This window comes from Microtus ochrogaster, linkage group LG2, assembly GCF_000317375.1.
Source record: "Microtus ochrogaster isolate Prairie Vole_2 linkage group LG2, MicOch1.0, whole genome shotgun sequence".
In the NCBI taxonomy this organism is placed as follows: domain Eukaryota; kingdom Metazoa; phylum Chordata; class Mammalia; order Rodentia; family Cricetidae; genus Microtus; species Microtus ochrogaster.
In genome coordinates, this window is record NC_022028.1 from 8,752,795 (window position 1) to 8,769,427 (window position 16,633).

The 16,633-nt window shown below is 53.3% G+C and overlaps 1 protein-coding gene across 1 annotated transcript; it reads left to right on the top strand.

Annotated features, from left to right (window-relative positions):
* The first annotated feature begins 1,173 nt into the window (after positions 1-1,173).
* On the top strand, positions 1,174-14,919 carry Aars2 (alanyl-tRNA synthetase 2, mitochondrial). Its single transcript, XM_005359826.2, has 22 exons — positions 1,174-1,616; positions 2,138-2,329; positions 3,180-3,325; positions 3,551-3,718; positions 4,173-4,317; positions 8,851-8,996; positions 9,158-9,266; positions 9,596-9,634; positions 9,712-9,823; positions 10,184-10,317; positions 10,721-10,865; positions 11,099-11,271; positions 11,389-11,502; positions 11,589-11,729; positions 11,970-12,107; positions 12,188-12,297; positions 12,417-12,525; positions 12,807-12,929; positions 13,128-13,238; positions 13,730-13,813; positions 13,940-14,050; positions 14,459-14,919. The coding sequence occupies exons 1-22, from the start codon at positions 1,389-1,391 to the stop codon at positions 14,621-14,623; spliced, it is 2,943 nt and encodes a 980-aa protein (XP_005359883.1). The 5' UTR covers positions 1,174-1,388; the 3' UTR covers positions 14,624-14,919.
* Positions 14,920-16,633: the final 1,714 nt, after the last annotated feature.

Consider the following 16,633-nt stretch of genomic DNA (forward strand, 5'->3'; position numbering starts at 1 on the left):
CCTGCCTATGCCTCTCCAGTGCTGGGATTAAAGGTACAAGCCATTATGCCAGCTCAAAAAAAAAAAAAAAGATAATTCTAAAATTTTACAGATTCCCTCCTACAGTGAGTGTGGGTAAATCAGAACCAGCCTGAGGAGCTACTCCTTCCAGAAAAACCAGTCTCCAGGAAGGAACCTCAGTCTTTTTCAAGGTCACCAATCTCAGAAATCCCCACCTATTCCAAAAACACTGGGGGAAACCAAAACAATATCTTTAACCTACACAAAAAAAGGGGGGGGGGAGAAAAACAGAGGAGCATGGGGTAGATCTACTGTCTCGCCAGAATTCACTACCACTACAGAAACTCAAGTCCAAAATAGACTAAGCTTTCCCAGCTAGAAAACTGTCCTTCAAAAGACGCAAATCACAGAAAGACTGATGGCCCAAAGAGCCCCCTGGGTGGCCAAGGCCGTCCTCCTGACCACAAAGACCTCAGTTCTGTTTCCTCCATTGGGTCTTAACTTTGGAAAATTCCTTTCTCTCTCCAGATCTGCTTAAAGGCCAAGGTCCCGAGAAGCCCTGAGCCCCCACAAGGCCTGTGGGTGTCTCAGTTACTGCTGTCACTGAGGGGGGGACACGACAGGTATCCTTCACCCTCGGCAAACACACAGAACCTCCGGGCCTTGGGAGGCCTCTGGAAAGCCATCCCGCAGCTTTTAGCCACCTGCTTTGTCCTGACCTGGCGACCTGAATTCTCTCATCCCCGAGCAAATTAAAAGACCAAATGTCTTTATGCAATTAACAATGCAGCAGATACAGTTTGGCTTCTGTCTCCACCAGACTTCTGCTCCAAAGCGCCCGTCTCAGTCCCTAAGGACAAAGTAGCTCTCTCCAAAACCCTGGGCAGAGGAGGAAATGGCAAGTCTTAGAGCAGTGCTTGGCACTTAGGCAGAGTTCTGTACTTATTGACCAGTTGAATCTTGAATACCCGTGATTCCTTGGCACTTTCCGGCCTAGAACTTCACAAATCACACGGAACTGCATCCACACCTGTTCACTGAAACCCAACAAAACCAATAACAAAACAACTGTTACTACCAGAGTATAGACTTTGGGAGCTGAGGCATTGTGGTAATCTTGTCTAACGTTCAAAATAAAGCCACATAATGATCCTTTTATGAATATCGGTTTAATACTGGATGAATTAAGGGACTACTATGTGCAAAGCGGTACGTTGTACAGCTCGCGGAGGGTGGGGTGGGGTAGAGGGTGTCCTTGCTGAATCACTTCCACCAGAAATTGAGGCTTGTCCCTAAGTCTTCCACCCGCCAGAGGCCGCTGTGGGCAACACTAGGCTTCCTTTCACGCGTCACTCTTTGCCCCTGCGAAGCCGCTGCCCGGAGCTAAGATGGCGGCGTCGGTGGCTGCTGCAGCCGGGAGGCTGCGGCGAGCCATCGGGAGGTCGTGCCCATGGCAGCAGTTCTCCACCGAGGCCCGTCCACTCCACGGAGCGGCCGTGAGGGACGCCTTCCTGAGCTTCTTCCGGGATCGCCATGGCCACCGGCTGGTGCCCTCCGCTTCCGTGAGACCGCGCGGCGACCACAGCCTGCTTTTCGTCAATGCCGGCATGAACCAGGTAGGGGCGGGGCCTCACCGATCGGGGGCGGAGCTCGGGGGTTTGCCTGAGAAAGGAGCTTCAGGATTGGGCAGAACTCAGAGCGTCTGTGGATGAGGCACTGGGTGAAATGATTAGGGGCCTAGGTAGGGCTTGGGAAATTAATTTGGAGACTTGTGGGGAGAAATTAAATTTATTATCCCTGGACAGCAGATGCGGAGCCGCAAGAGTCAGGCTCCGAGTGGAATAAATAAATGTAACTCATCCGTTATGCAGGTGTTTATTGCACGCTTGCTATGTTCTTTGACTCTGGCCAACCACTTCTTATCTGTAAATTTTGCCACCTTTACTAGGCTGAGGTCTTTGGTTTGGTTGTATGTATCCCTTCTCTGCTTTACACACACCAGAGATGCCTGTCTGAGCTCCTGGGATGCCCGGGGCAAAGACCACTTTGCCCCCTTGGGGTCACAAATAGCCATCTTCATCACTCCCCCTTAACCTTCTGCTGAGGAGTCCCCTCCCCTACTTTTATGTGCTTCTAGTTCAAGCCCATCTTCCTGGGCACAGTGGATCCACGAAGTGAGATGGCAGGTTTCCGGCGTGTGGCTAACAGTCAGAAATGTGTGAGGGCCGGAGGACGCCACAATGACCTGGAGGATGTGGGCCGAGATCTCTCTCATCATACCTTCTTTGAGATGCTTGGCAACTGGGCTTTTGGGGGGGACTATTTCAAGGTGAGTTTCCAGGGAGCTGTGCTGTGCTTGTAGATCCCCCAGAACGCACATAAAAAGTGAAGGCCAAAGCTGGGCGGTGGTGGTGCACGCCTTTAATCCCAGCACTCGGGAGGCAGAGGCAGGCGGATCTCTGTGAGTTCGAGGCCAGCCCGGTCTACAAGAGCTAGTTCCAGGACAGGAAACCAAAAAGCTATAGAGAAACCCTGTCTCAAAAATCAAAAAAAAAAAAAAAAAGTGAAGGCCAGTAGTGTGCGCCTATAATTCTGGAGCCTCCAAATGGGAGGTGGAGACAAAAGGATCCTTGGGACTCCACAGGCAAGCTAGTCTGGCCTGCACTCTAAAGTAATGTGAAAGACCCTGTTTGAAGCAAAAAGGGGAAGGGACCTGAGTACAGTCACCATAGCTGTCCTTGCAGTTTCACGTGTACATACCCACACCTGACGCACGTGCACACACACGTGTACACACACGTGCGCACACACGTGCACACAGACACACACACGTGCACACACACGTGCACATAGACGCACACACACGTGCCCACACAACAGGAAGGAGTGTAGCTCACTTCCCTGGTTGAAGAAAGGGACTGTGGCTCCTGCCTGACGGCTGCGTGACAGTTACATGAACAGATGGCCAGACAGCAGTGCTGGGATGGTCACTGGATATAAAGTCCCCAGGTCAGGTGGGTGGACTTTGTAAGAGCGGAGACACTCTCTGGGCAGAAAGAACTCAAGGCTGAAATGGCCACGTCTCAGTCTGAAAATAGGGTGGGTAGTGAGAATGGTTTTGTCTTTGGTCCCTGAACTCAGATAGTCTCACGGAGACTCCACCCTGGTTTCCCCTGCAGGAAGAGGCGTGTAGCATGGCCTGGGAACTGCTGACTCGGGTCTATGGGATCCCTGAGGACAGGTTATGGGTCTCCTACTTCGGTGGTGACTCCAAGACAGGGCTGGAGCCAGATCTGGAGACCAGAGACATCTGGCTCAGCTTGGGGTAAGTTAACACCTTCGTCTGTCCGCCCCAGGCAATGGGAAGACTGGAAAGCAGACTATCAGTACAAATTCCTGAGTTGAGCATGTGTGGGCATGCTGTGGTTCAGCCCTGGGACCCCCTCTTCCGGAGCTGAACTTGGCTAAGAGCTGTCATAGCAGAGGAGGTGCTGACTTGTAAGCATGTCCATCTCCCAGCACTTCAGCACTTCTCTGGCTTTCTCCCCAGAGTGCCTGCCAGTCACGTGCTTTCCTTTGGACTCCAGGAGAACTTCTGGGAGATGGGAGACACTGGGCCCTGTGGGCCCTGTACTGAGATCCACTATGACCTGGCTGGGGGAGTGGGAGCCCCTCAGCTGGTGGAGCTTTGGAATCTGGTCTTCATGCAGCACAACAGGTAATGGTTGCAGAAGCTACCATTAGTTCCTCGCTGAGCTCACGTGCTCTTTTTAAAATAGAAACTGACCTAATTCTAGTCCTTGTCCATGACAGTTTCAACTGGTGGTTGCTGCTCTCTGGCCCCTTGTATAGTGGAGTTGGATTTAGTGATCACTGAGATTTTCGTCTAACATGTTTTGACATGCCTCTCTAAGACAGTGAATCTGGCTTAGTAGGCAGCCTGGGTCCAGACAAGGGCCCAAGCAAGAGTAAGGATGGAGTTAACCCTTTTGAGAAAGGATGGGACTCCAAGCCGTCATCATCTTCATTTGTGTCGGGAGGGAACTAGGACATTGTCCTGCAGGTTCCTGCTACCCTCAGCCCCTGGGTCCTCAGGTTTCTGCTGGACCTGAGCATCTGCCTCATACCTGTCAGACCCAGCTGGCCTCACCTTGCACCTTTTCCCTGGCCAGAGAGGCAGATGGAAGCCTGCACCCGCTGCCCCAGCGGCATGTGGACACGGGAATGGGCCTGGAAAGGCTAGTGGCTGTGCTGCAGGGCAAGCGTTCCACCTATGACACAGACCTCTTCTCGCCATTGCTCAGTGCCATCCACCAGGTGAGCGCACCTCTGCCTCCGCCCCGTCGCTCTGTGTGTGCGTGTGCGTGTGTGTGTGTGTGTGTGTGTGTGTAGGGGGGCTGTGGTCCAGATGGCAACCTTGGCTGTCATCTTTAGGAACCATCTCTGCCTTCTTTGACACGGTGTATCGTTGGTTTTTGGCAGGGGCTTGCCTTTTTCTTTAAGGTGGCTGAAATAAAGAAGCTGTGCAGAAGGGCATGGCTTGACTAGCCCACTAATCCAAATCTTTATGCTTGGTACAGAGGATCAAAGTAGAAATGGAGATCACCTTCAAGCATGAGTGAGTGGCAGACAATAAATCAGTGCGTGAAAGAACAAGATCGTAGCTCACAGACCCTAGGCAGGCAACAAGCGTTGCAGATAGCCGCTGGTGGAGGTGTTACAGAGGACCTTAGACCACTTGTGTGGTCACGACTTGCCTGGGAGATGATCTTAGATCTAGACCCTGAAAGAGTCAGTACAGAAAGCTTATTCCAGACAGATGGCAGTGGGTACCATGGCAGGAAATGCTTGACATATGGCATTGTCAGCCAAGGCAAAGGCGAGGAGATGCAATCCAGCACCGCCCCCTTAGGACCTCCACCCAGATAAAGCAGGATCCTTGACTGCATCACAGGAGGTCAGAGTGAAGCAGAGTGAGTTTGAGTATTTAGGTGGAGGTACAGAGGAGAAATACACTCAAAACATGCATGCAAGCTTCTTAAGAGAGCTGCGTTTCAATGCCTTCACAGTGGCTGTATTTGTGGCTCTGTGGGTTTCTAAGTTATATTTCTGAAAGGATGTCATTTGCAACAAGGTTTAAAGATTAATCAAATTTAAAATATAAACTGGTTTATTTATTTTTCTCCAAGAATTCCTTCTGCAGATGAAATTGTAAGGTGGTTTTCTGAAGCACCTTGTGTACATTTAAGGATGAGATAAGTGTGCTAATAAAGTAAAATTTACTGCCACAAATATTTATATATCCTAGCTCCAAATTAACATAGTTTGTTGTGGTTTTTGTTTTAAGTGTGTGTGTGTATGTTGTGTGTGTGAAGGTACCTACAGAAGCCAGAAGAAGGCTGGGCATCAGATCACAAGGAACTCAGGTCATCAGGAAAAGTAGCAAGTGCTCCTGACTGTTGAGTCCCCTCTTCAGCCCCTAGCATGTGGCTTTTAACAGCCTTGTTTGAAAAGTTTTAGGAAGCCAAGCACTATCTCTGGGTGGCTTCACTTTTATCAGTTGCACTCCCAACCGACAGGAAATACAAACTAGATCCCTGGCTAGGGGCCTTCTTCCCCTCTCCAGGCCCTCTTAATAGTTTCTGCCTTTCAGGAAGACAAGAAGGACAGTCAGGTAGCTGCCGTAGAATCCTGTGCAATGTGGGTGGGGCCAGAGAGCTTTTGCTGTGGATATACCGGTGCTATAAGGCGGCAATGCGACCCCATCCAGGAGTCTGTGGGCATTGGCACAGGCCAGGCCACCTTTTCTGGGTCATCCTTTTGGTCTTGCATGAGCTCATCCAGACATCTGTGGTTGGCCACAAGGCATCTCTACTTCTAAGACTGGTTGGCTGTTAGTTTGGGACAGTAGGGGCGGCTAAGCCACGTGTCTGCTATCTTCTAGAGGCTGGCTCAGCGCAGGCTCATTCTCAGCCCAGCAGGGTTCCAAGAAGGAGGGCAGACTGTAGAAGGGTCCTTCCTTGTGTTCTTTATCTTTTTGAGCTGGGACCTCTGTGTAGCAAGAGATGACCTTGAACTCCTGACCCGTTGCTTTTACCTCCTTAAGTGCTGGAATGACAGGTACGCACCTCCACACCAGAGTTGGGGAAATGATGCTATCTGCCGATAGGAAGCGGCTTTAGAGTCCTATGGCGGTGGCCTGTGCTCAGAGAAAGGACATTTTTACAAATAGTTTCCTGCAAAGACGGTAGCAAGGGTCCCATCTTGTGGGTCCTGAAGTCCAAAGAGAGCTTTTATTCTGCTCATGCACAGAAAAGCCCAGGTGGAGGGGATGCGGGATCTGCCACACATTCCCACAAGGGCAGTGCTGGTGCTGTGTGGACGATGAGCTGGGACCAGAAGACAGTGAAAGCCAGAAAGCCGCTTCTCTATCAATTCAGGCCAAAGCCAGGGGAGGGGTGCAGCTTGGGTGGTGGCAGATTGATGACACAGAGGTCAAAGGAGAAGACCCATCAGTGGGTGGAGTTGGGGGAGTGGCTTAAGCAGCATAGTGGGTGGCAGGACCTCTAACACAAGCCTGTACTAGAATATGTTTGGAGCTATGCAGATCAAGTGGCCCACAGGGCACATTTAAGTACGTGTATGTCAGCTTCCCCAACTCCTCTCCCTGGCCCCTGACCTACCTCTAGGATGATCAGAGAAGCAAGCATGGAGTCCCACCAGCCTGGTCCAGATTTCACGTCTGCTCCTAAGGAACTAGAGGTCTCGCATAGCTTTATCTGTTTGTTTGTTTGATTGATTAGGTTTGATTGGTTGGTTTTTCAAGATAGGATTTGTCTGTGTAGCTTTGGAACCTGTCTTGGAACTTGCTCTGTAGGCCACCACCGCCCAGCTACTTTTATTTTTTAAATTTTATTTGTTGATTTTTTTTTTCATTCTTTTTTGGTTTTTCGAGACAGGGTTTCTCTGTAGCTTTGGAGCCTGTCCTGGAACTAGCTCTTATAGACCAGGCTAGCCTCGATCTCAGTTTTTTTTTTTTTCATTATTTCAAGACAAGGTTTCTCTTGTAGCCCTGGGTGTCCTGGAACTCAGCTTTATAGACCAGGCTGACCTTGAACTCAGAGATCCACCTGCCTCTACCTCGGGAGTACTGAGACTAAAGGCGCACACCACTATCTCCACCACTGGGTTATTCTCTCTTTTTAAAGAGACAGTCTCATGTATCCTAAGCTGGCTTTGAACTTGCCAGGTAACCAAGGATGGCTTTGAATATGAGATCCTCCTGCCTCTCCCAAGTTCTGGGATTACTGAAATCTGCCACGATGCCCAGTTTTATGTGGTGCTAGAGGGTTGAGCCAGGGCTACATGCATGTTAGGTAAGCATTTTACCCACTGAACTACATCCGCAAACCCTTTTTTCTCTTCTTTAAAACGAGTATTGAGGCCAGGCATGTGCAGGCGGATCCCTGAGAGTTTGAGACCACTTTGATCTGCATAGCAAATTCGAGGCCAGGCAGGGACACATAGTAAGACCCCGTCTCAGTGTATAAATAAATAGTAAAGCAAACAAGGGTGATAGTGCCCTCTAAAGAGGCTGGATGGTGTCTTGGGGTTTCTATTGCTGTGATAAACTCTGATCGCAAGCAGCTTGGAGGGGGAAGGGTTTATTGTGATTCTTCTTCCAATCAGTCACATCAGTTAAGCCAGGGCAGGAACAAAGCAAAGGCTGCGGAGGCTCACTGCATATTGCCACTCACTGTGGCTTGTTCAGCCTGCTTTCTTAGAGGACCCAGGACCACCAGCCCAGGAGTGGCTCTGCCCACAGTCAGCTGAACCCCCCACATTGGTCATCAACCAAGAAAATGCACCACAGCCTCACCACTATGATGGGGCGTTTTCTCAGTTGTGGTTCCTTTTTCCAAAAAACGACTCTAGCTTGTGTCAGGGTGACATAATTCTAGCCAGCACAGATGGCATGTTCTCCAGGAATGCCTCTTCTCTCACAGTGGAAATTCAGCAGGCCATGGCCACTGTGGGCCTTTTAGCTCTGCATGTACCCCACACAGGCCAGCAAGTCCTAGCCCACCATGGCTTTTCCAGAAGGCTGTTATGTTTGTTTGGTTTTAGAGGTTTTGGTTTTTTGAAATAGGGTTTTTCTCTGTATAGTCCAGGCTGTCCTGGAAGTAGCTCTGTAGACCAGGCTGGCCTCAAACTCGACAGAGATCCTCCTGCCTCTGCCTCCTGAGTGTTGGGAATGCCATTAGGGGTGTTGTTACCACTCTCTTTGGTGGCGTGAACCTGGCCGACTAAAGCCAACTTTATTCAGAACGTCAGACAATTTATACTTGGAGGGTTAAGGAGAGTCACACTGTATAACGTATACAGTCACAAGGGCAAGACACACACGGCAAAAACATGTTCTTCCAGAGGTAGACAAATAGCAACAGCTGAAGTGAACTCGCTCCTGCCTGCCACACCTGGAGGAGCACGAGAACACACCAAGAACAGATCTGTGTTGCTAAGAGACTGAGGTCACAAGACTCTTGTTTTCCCTGGGTTTTCTGTCTGTATGTATGCCTGCAGGCCAGAAGAGGACGCCAGACCTCACTACAGATGGTTGTGAGCCACCATGTGGTTGCTGGGAATTGAACTCAGGACCTTTGAAAGAGCAAACAATGCTCTTAACCGCTGAGCCATCTCTCTAGCCCCCTGGGTTTTCTCATAGGCACTCTGAATTCTCATGTGACTCCATCCTTGGATTCTGTTCTGATGTGGTCAGTTTTAGGGCAGAGACAGGTACCTGTCTGTGCATGCAGGGGCAACAGCTGTGCCTGTTTTCCTGCTTTTCAGGGCTGTGGGGTGCCCCCTTACTCTGGCCGGGTAGGGGCAGCTGATGAGGGACGCATAGACACAGCCTACCGAGTCGTGGCCGATCACATCCGCACACTCAGTGTCTGCATTGCTGATGGTGTCTCCCCAGGGATGTCAGGTGCTCCGTGAGTCTGGAAGGGCAGGTGCTGCTGGGGTGGTAGGTTTAGGAGGGAGGGGAAGGGGAAGGGGAAGAGAGGTCGAGCACTCAGAAGGCATAGGGCAAGCACCCACTCCCCGTTTTGCTGATGATCCTAGGAGTTCATACTTGGGCTGTAAACCCCCTTAGGCTAGTCCTTCGCCGGATTCTCCGCCGAGCTGTACGCTTCTCCACAGAGGTCTTGCGGGCCCCGCCTGGCTTTCTAAGCAGCCTGGTGCCAGTGGTGGTGGAGACATTGGTAAGTACAGAGTTTCCTCCTTTCTGTATGCCTCCTGGGCCCTTGGGAGCCTACCACTGAGCCCTGACATGCTCCACCCTCACTGTCCAGTCCTGCACCGCATCAAGGAGGCTGAGAAGGCTGCTCTTGCTCATGAAAAGCAGTGACCTTGGAAGAATCCTTTGACTGTGGGGTTCCCTTCCACTTGTATGCCTGCCCCCCTGGGAAACCACTTCCCTGTTTGAGTTCTCCAGTTCTCAGAGCATCTTAGCCTCCGGGGCAGGTGTCCCTTGATGCCGGGGTAGGGAGGAAGGGTGGGCTGTTCACCTCCACATTCTCCTCCACCCTAGGGAATTGCTTACCCAGAACTCCAGAAGAACTCAGTCCAGGTACTGACTCGCTTGGGGAGGCAGGGGCTGCCTGTTTCCAAGGAAACACAGCTCCACTCTGCCCTGCCTTGGTTCAGATAGCCAGCCTGGTGTCCGAGGATGAGGCAGCCTTCCTAACCTCTCTGCAGCGAGGCCGGCGGATCATTGATCGCACCGTGAAGCGCTTGGGGCCTTCTGATTTGTTCCCTGGTGAGCTGGGAGCCTTGCTAAAGCAGAGACGCAAAGGCAGCAGCTTTCAATCCACCAGGGGCCTAGAAGTTTCTCGCAGGTGCTTGGCCTGCCCACGACAGAAGCCCTGCCCTTCCAATCCCTCTCCTAACTGTCCATCCAGGTCCGCCTCCCATCCCTTGTCTCCCATGTCAGCTTCACACTTAAACTGTTAGACTCCCTTTGTCTGACCGTGGAGCCTTAAGCTTGAAGGTGGCTCCTCACCTGAGAGGACCTAGTATGGGGGTCAGGGGCACTGGCGGACTGTGTGTGGTGGAGAAAGCCTGAGCCCGCGTGCTCACTTCCTCCCCCATCCTCAACATTCTGCTTCTCTTTCCTCAGCTGAGGTAGCCTGGTCATTGTCACTGGCTGGGAACCTGGGAATTCCCCTGGATCTGGTGGAGCTAATGCTGGAGGAGAAAGGGGTGCAGCTGGACGCAGCCGGACTGGAGGAACTAGCCCAGAAGGAGGCTCAGGTACAGACTGCTGGGCCCTGTGGTGACCCGCCGTCCCTCTCTCAGCCCTGAACTGAGGCAAGATTTACAGTTAGGCATTGAATTGGAAGCTGAGGTGGGGTCTGTCCTATCATCTCAACGGGAGAGGGGACAGAGCCTCAGCCCCACTTAGTCCATAGAGAGGAACATCAGCCCCAGGGACCAAACAAGAGCAGAAGAGAGGAGGCCAACACAGTGTCCTAGAGGGGCTCCCCAGGGGTGGTTGTAGACTAGGAGGCCTGCTCCCAAAGTGCCCAAATGTAGGCTTCTCCCCCTTCCCTCCACCCCGTGCGCGAGCGCGCGCGCGCGCGCGCGCACACACACACACACACACACACACACACACACATACACACACACACACACACACACACTTGTCCTGCAGCACCGGGCCCAGCAGGCAGAGCCAGTTCAGGAGGAAGGACTGTGTCTTGATGTCCACGCACTGGAGGAGCTGCGCCGTCATGGGGTACCCCCAACTGATGACAGCCCTAAGTATAACTACTCTCTGCGACCAAACGGGGATTATGGTGAGAGCCTTGACCCTGGCAGGTAGTCACAAGCTTACCTGACCTTGACTAGAAAGGAAAGGCGTGGTAGCCACCAGCCTCCTGCACTCCCCAGAGTGACCAGCAGGGGTCACTGTCTCTTTCATTTGGAAACGCCTTCCCTAGTTCACCCTCCAAAGTCAACGCCTTTCCCTCAGATTCCAAACCTGTCACATCCCAGGCCCTAACACTGATAATCCCTATGCCTCGGGCAGAATTTGGCCTCTGTGAGGCCCAAGTGCTACAGCTGTATTCAGAGGATGGAACGAAGGTGACCTCTGTGGGGGCAGGCCAGCGCTGTGGCCTCCTGTTGGACAGAACCAACTTCTACGCCGAACAAGGGGGTCAGGCTTCAGACCGTGGCTACCTTGTTCGTACAGGGCAGCAGGTGAGCATCCAGTACTTGGGCCTGATTTCTGTGGGAGGCAAAAGCGAGGCTGGGGGCATCCAAGTGGAGGGATGACTGCAGGCAGTCACTGTGACACCTTGGTCTTGTTCTCCCCAGGATGTACTGTTCCCTGTGGCCCGAGCGCAGGCCTGTGGGGGCTTCATCCTGCACGAGGCCATGGCCCCCGAGTGCTTGCAGGTGGGGGACCAAGTGCAGCTGTTTGTGGATAAGGTAAGAGCCCCACCCCACCCCAGCCGCTCCCCCTCCCTCCCCACTCCCACCCTCACCCAGGACCCTGGGTGACAAAAGTGTTCCAGGCTTGGCGAATGGGATGCATGGTGAAGCACACAGCCACCCACCTGCTGAGCTGGGCACTTCGGCAGACCCTCGGGCCCTCCACCGAGCAGCGGGGCTCCCATCTCAACCCTGAGCGGCTCCGCTTTGATGTGGCTACCCAGGTAAGCTGGGCACAGAGAGGCATTATGGGAAATGGCATGCTGCAAGACAAACTGGGTCAGCACCACCATCTGTCCTGTGGAACCTCACCTCAGCCAGTCCCCTCTACTCCTGACACGACCCGTCACCTCTGGCCACTCCTCACCATCCTTGTTCTCAGTGGGAACACCTCTTCCCCTTTCACGGGCAGAAGCAGTTACCCAACCCACACCTGTTGTTTTGTTCCCTTGCGCCACCCCCAGGCCCCACTGACCACAGAGCAGCTCCGGACAGTAGAGAGCTACGTTCAGGAGGCTGTGGGGCAGGATAAGACTGTGTATATGGAGGAGGTACCCCTGGCACACACCGCCCATATCCCCGGCCTTCGCTCACTAGATGAGGTGAGTGGTAGAGGGTGACCCCAGAGGGCTTCCCTGCCCTTTGCAGGCAGCTAAGAGCCCTTGTCCTGCCTTCACCTCAGGTGTACCCAGACCCTGTGCGGGTGGTTTCAGTGGGCGTTCCCGTGGCCCATGCACTGGCACCAGCCTCCCAGCATGCACTGCAGACTTCGGTGGAGCTCTGCTGCGGGACGTGAGTCACTGTTCCCACCCTGTCCCGGGACCCTAGGTCGTCACCACCTGCCTTGCTTTGGGCTCGGACTTCTCCATTCTTTCTCTCCATCATCACCCCTTTCTCCACCTTCTTTATAGGCACCTGCTACGTACTGGGGCTGTGGGGGACCTGGTGATCATTGGGGATCGGCAGCTGGTCAAGGGTATCACTCGCCTACTGGCCATCACTGGGGAACAGGCCCAACAGGTTAGAGTTCTTGAAGTCCTGGAGACCTGTGGCTGTGGGGAGTGAGGAACACACACACACAGCTGACACTCAGGCTCGGGCATGCCCAGTGCTGTAGCCAGCATCCCTCCCTATACACACACTGCTGTGCTGTAGCAATGCTAGCCACTGCTCACGTAGGGCCGGTGTCCCCGCTGGTCAACATTTCTAACATGGCCCTGATTGCAGTGAGATACGAGACCCTGTCCTGGGAGTGGGTAGGGTAAGTCTGGGAGCCTTCACTTTCTTACGCCCTCCCATAGGCACGAGAGGTGGGCCAGAGCCTGTCTCAGGAAGTGGAAGCAGCCAGGGAGCGGCTAAGTCGGGGCAGCGGGGACCTGCCAGAGGCTCATCGGCTATCTAAGGACATAGGACGTCTCACTGAGGTCAGACCACCCTCACCACTGGACTCCCTACCTTCCACCGGCCCTGTTCCTTCCCCATACTTTCCCGGATCCTTCCCGTCCCTCTCCAGCCTTCCAGCTGGCCCACGTTTGTCTTCAGGGTGGGTATGGCGTCTGCCCAGGCTCTGTCAGTCCTCTCTCTAAAGCTCTGGCAAGGGTGACACACAGCTCTGGCCGTAGGTCATAGACTCGGCTGTGATGCCTCAGTGGCAGCGGCAGGAGCTACAGACCATACTGAAGACACTACAGCGCCGTGCCAACACTGCCATCCGGAAACTGGAGAAGGGCCAGGTGAGAGAAGGGGCAGCCGTGCCTTTTACTGCGACATCACCGCACCAGTCCAAGAAGCTGCCAGAACTGGGATAGGAGTCAGGGGCAGCTTCCTACTTGATCTGCTACTGGGCACCGTATCACCAAACCATCCCCACCTCTGCACGACCGTAGCTCTCCCCCAGCCCTTCCCATAGGCAGCCTCCCGACTCGAATGCCAGTTAGCCTAATTGCTCCATGCCTGTCGGTTCCTAGTCCCCTCCCAGTCCATCTGTGCCATCTGGCCTTCCTCCTCTCTCCTTCAGCAACTTTTAAAGGCCCTATAACAAAATAGAACTGGTGAGGTCATTGCAGAAGGTCACAGATGGAACCCAGGAAAACAGGTCAAGCCAGGCAGGGCCCTGCCACCGCTGTTAACAGAAAGCATGGGAAGGAAGGGGCTGCTAGACAGGTCTCGGTTCAGAAGCAGAATAACCGTGCCCGACCCCTTTGCTGCTCTTCCTGCCCCACAGGCTGCAGAGAAATCCCAGGAGCTGTTGAAACGGCACTCAGAGGGGCCTCTGATTGTGGACACTGTCTCTGTTGAGTCCCTCTCGGTGAGTACCCTGGGAGGGCCTGGGGGGGTGGGGTAAGGGCAGGAGGATGACTGCCTGGGGCCTGTGGAAGACCGAGTCCTGCCGGGGCATCTGGGGAAGGGTAGATCGCTCTGTCTCCTCACGCAGGTGCTGGTAAAGGTGGTACGGCAGCTGTGTGAGAAGGCCCCCAGCATGTCTGTGCTGCTGCTCAGCCCCCAGCCCACTGGCGGTGTCCTGTGTGCCTGCCAGGTGGCCCAGGTGAGGGGGTCCCAAGGGCCCACCCTAAATGGCCCCTAACTCACTCTGGTTCCAACTCTTATTCCTTCCAAGCAGGAGATCTAGGGTAGGGGAATATAACCTATGACAGGAATAGAGTGATCTCTCCTAAGCCACCCCCTCCCCCTTCCCAGAAGGCATTGTGAGGTTTCTTAGTCACCTGCCTCTTAGGCCTCAGTTCCTTGCAAGTAAGTCCCGGGCGCTCATCACTTCCGCACACATTCCCAGTCCAGTCCTTTCCTTACTGCCTCACCAGGCGCCCCGGCCCCGTGCTCAGCCTGGGGGAGGGTGCTCATTGCTGGCGACTGACTACAGTCCCTAGGGTCTGCTGAACGGATAGTGACAGGGGGGACTGTTCCACATGGCTTCCCCTCCTGATTCTCTCCCCAGGGTGCCACGCCCACCTTCACAGCAGAAGCCTGGGCACTGGCCGTGTGCAGCCACATGGGAGGCAAGGCTTGGGGCTCTCGCATGATCGCCCAGGGGACTGGACACACTGCTGACCTGGAGGCTGCCCTCGGGACAGCCCGGGATTACGCACTCAACCAGCTCTGACCAGGCCCACCCAGGACCCAAAGGAATGAGACAAGCATCTGGAGCCGGCAGGGAGCCACATGGCCTTCCTGAGGCTGAGGCACAGGGGCACAGCTGGAGGCCAGGTACCTGAGCCGAAGAAGGGCACCTGGGCCACTTCACACCAGGAGACCCAAGGAAACCAGTGCGAACCCCAGCAATATGAAGATCTAGGCTCTTGTAGCTAAGAGTGCCTATTAAAAGTGTTTTACCAGGCTGGAGGGTTGGCTCAGTGGTTGAGAGCACTTGTTCCAGCAAGGCGGACCACAGACCTTTAATCCCAGCATTTGGGAGGCAGAAGCAGGCGGATCTATGTGAGTTCCAGGCCAACCAGAGTTAAGTTCCAGGATGGCCAGTGCTACACAGAGAAACCCTGTCTCAAAAAACAAATAACAAACAGAAAAAAGCACTTGAAAGGACCTGGGTTCAATTCCCAGAATCTACATGGAGGCTCAGGCACCAGGCATGCATGTAGTACACAGACATACATGCAGGCAAAACACTCAAACACACAAAATAATAAAAATTTTTAAAAAATATTTCACAGAAGATTGGTAGTCCTGTAAGATTCTGATGTTTAAAAAAGAGTGGCCTGGTCACACAGTGGTGGCAAATGCCTCAAGAGTCAGAGACAAGCAGATCTCAGAGTTTGAGTTCCAGGACTGCCAGGACTACTAGAGAAACCTATCTTGAAAAACAAACAAAAAAAGTGACCTGCTCAGCCACCGAGAGTACTCATTGCAGCTGGACGGTGGCAGCTCACACCTTTAATCCCAGCACTCAGGAGGCAGAGACAGGTTGAGCTCTGACTTTGAGGCCAGCCTAGTCTACAGAGCAAGTTCCAGGAACCTAGGGCTGTTGCACAGAGAAACCTTGTCTCAAAATAAAAGAATGCTCACTGCTCTTGCAGAGGCCCAAGTTCAGTTCCCAGCACCCACGTGGTGGCCCACAGTCACTAACTCCAGCACCAGCACACCCAAATCCCTTCTCTGGATTCTTTGGGCCCCTGCAAATCTATGATACACACACCCCCAGATGCAATGTGAGAATGGCCTTCCTCATGCGTACCCCATCACTAATCTGACCACCCATCCTAATGGAAAAGCATCTGGTTCCTAACTCTAGATCATCCAACCACCAGAGTGGTTCAGATGGGGACTGTGGGCCAGGATTGCCTGGGTACCAGGAAGGGTCTCCTGGCTATCAAGGCCCAGAGTGTCATGTTAAAATCAGAACAGCAGGGTATGCGCCCGTGTCATTCATTTTATTAACAGTGACTTGTTTGAAGTGAGGCCACTATGGCTTGCTGCCTGGTCAACTGACAGTGACAAACCCCAGATGTAACAGCTTCTCCCCTGTGGAACATGCTTCCAGGTGGGGGTGGAGAGAGGAGTGTGGGATGGAAAAGGAAAGAACGGGCCACAGGACAGGACTGGCTTCGCTTCATCACTGAGATAAGGTGTCTGAGCTGGGCAGCAAGGGTGTGAGCCTCGAGGAAATCTGAGAGGTTTTTGAGCTCATTGGGATGGCCAGTGAATGCCCAGGCTGTAAGGAAGGATTCGGAGAAGCCACGGTGGTCAGACAGTGATGGACTTCTTTTTACCTGACACATGGTCTCCATATGTAGCTGTTTGGCTGGCCTGGAACTCCCTGTGTGGCCAAGCTGGCCTCTCACAGAGACCTCTGCCTCCCAAGCACTGAGTTTGGGCACATAAAATACTATGCCCAGCCAAAGACAAGCTTTTAAAAGTTAGCATAGTACCTGCCCCAAGGCAGAGCTGAAGCAGAAGGCAGAAGCTGGGGCTGAGGGGCTGAAGAGGCACTGCGGTGAAATCCTTGCTCGGCAAGCGTGGGGACTAAATTCAAGTACCAAAAGCTACATAAGCCACGTGTGGTGGTATGCCCTTAGGATGCCCCTGTGTGGGCAGGGGTGCACAGAGACAGGCAGAGCCCTGGGTGAACCATCTAGTCTAGCCTAGTCACTGAGCTGCA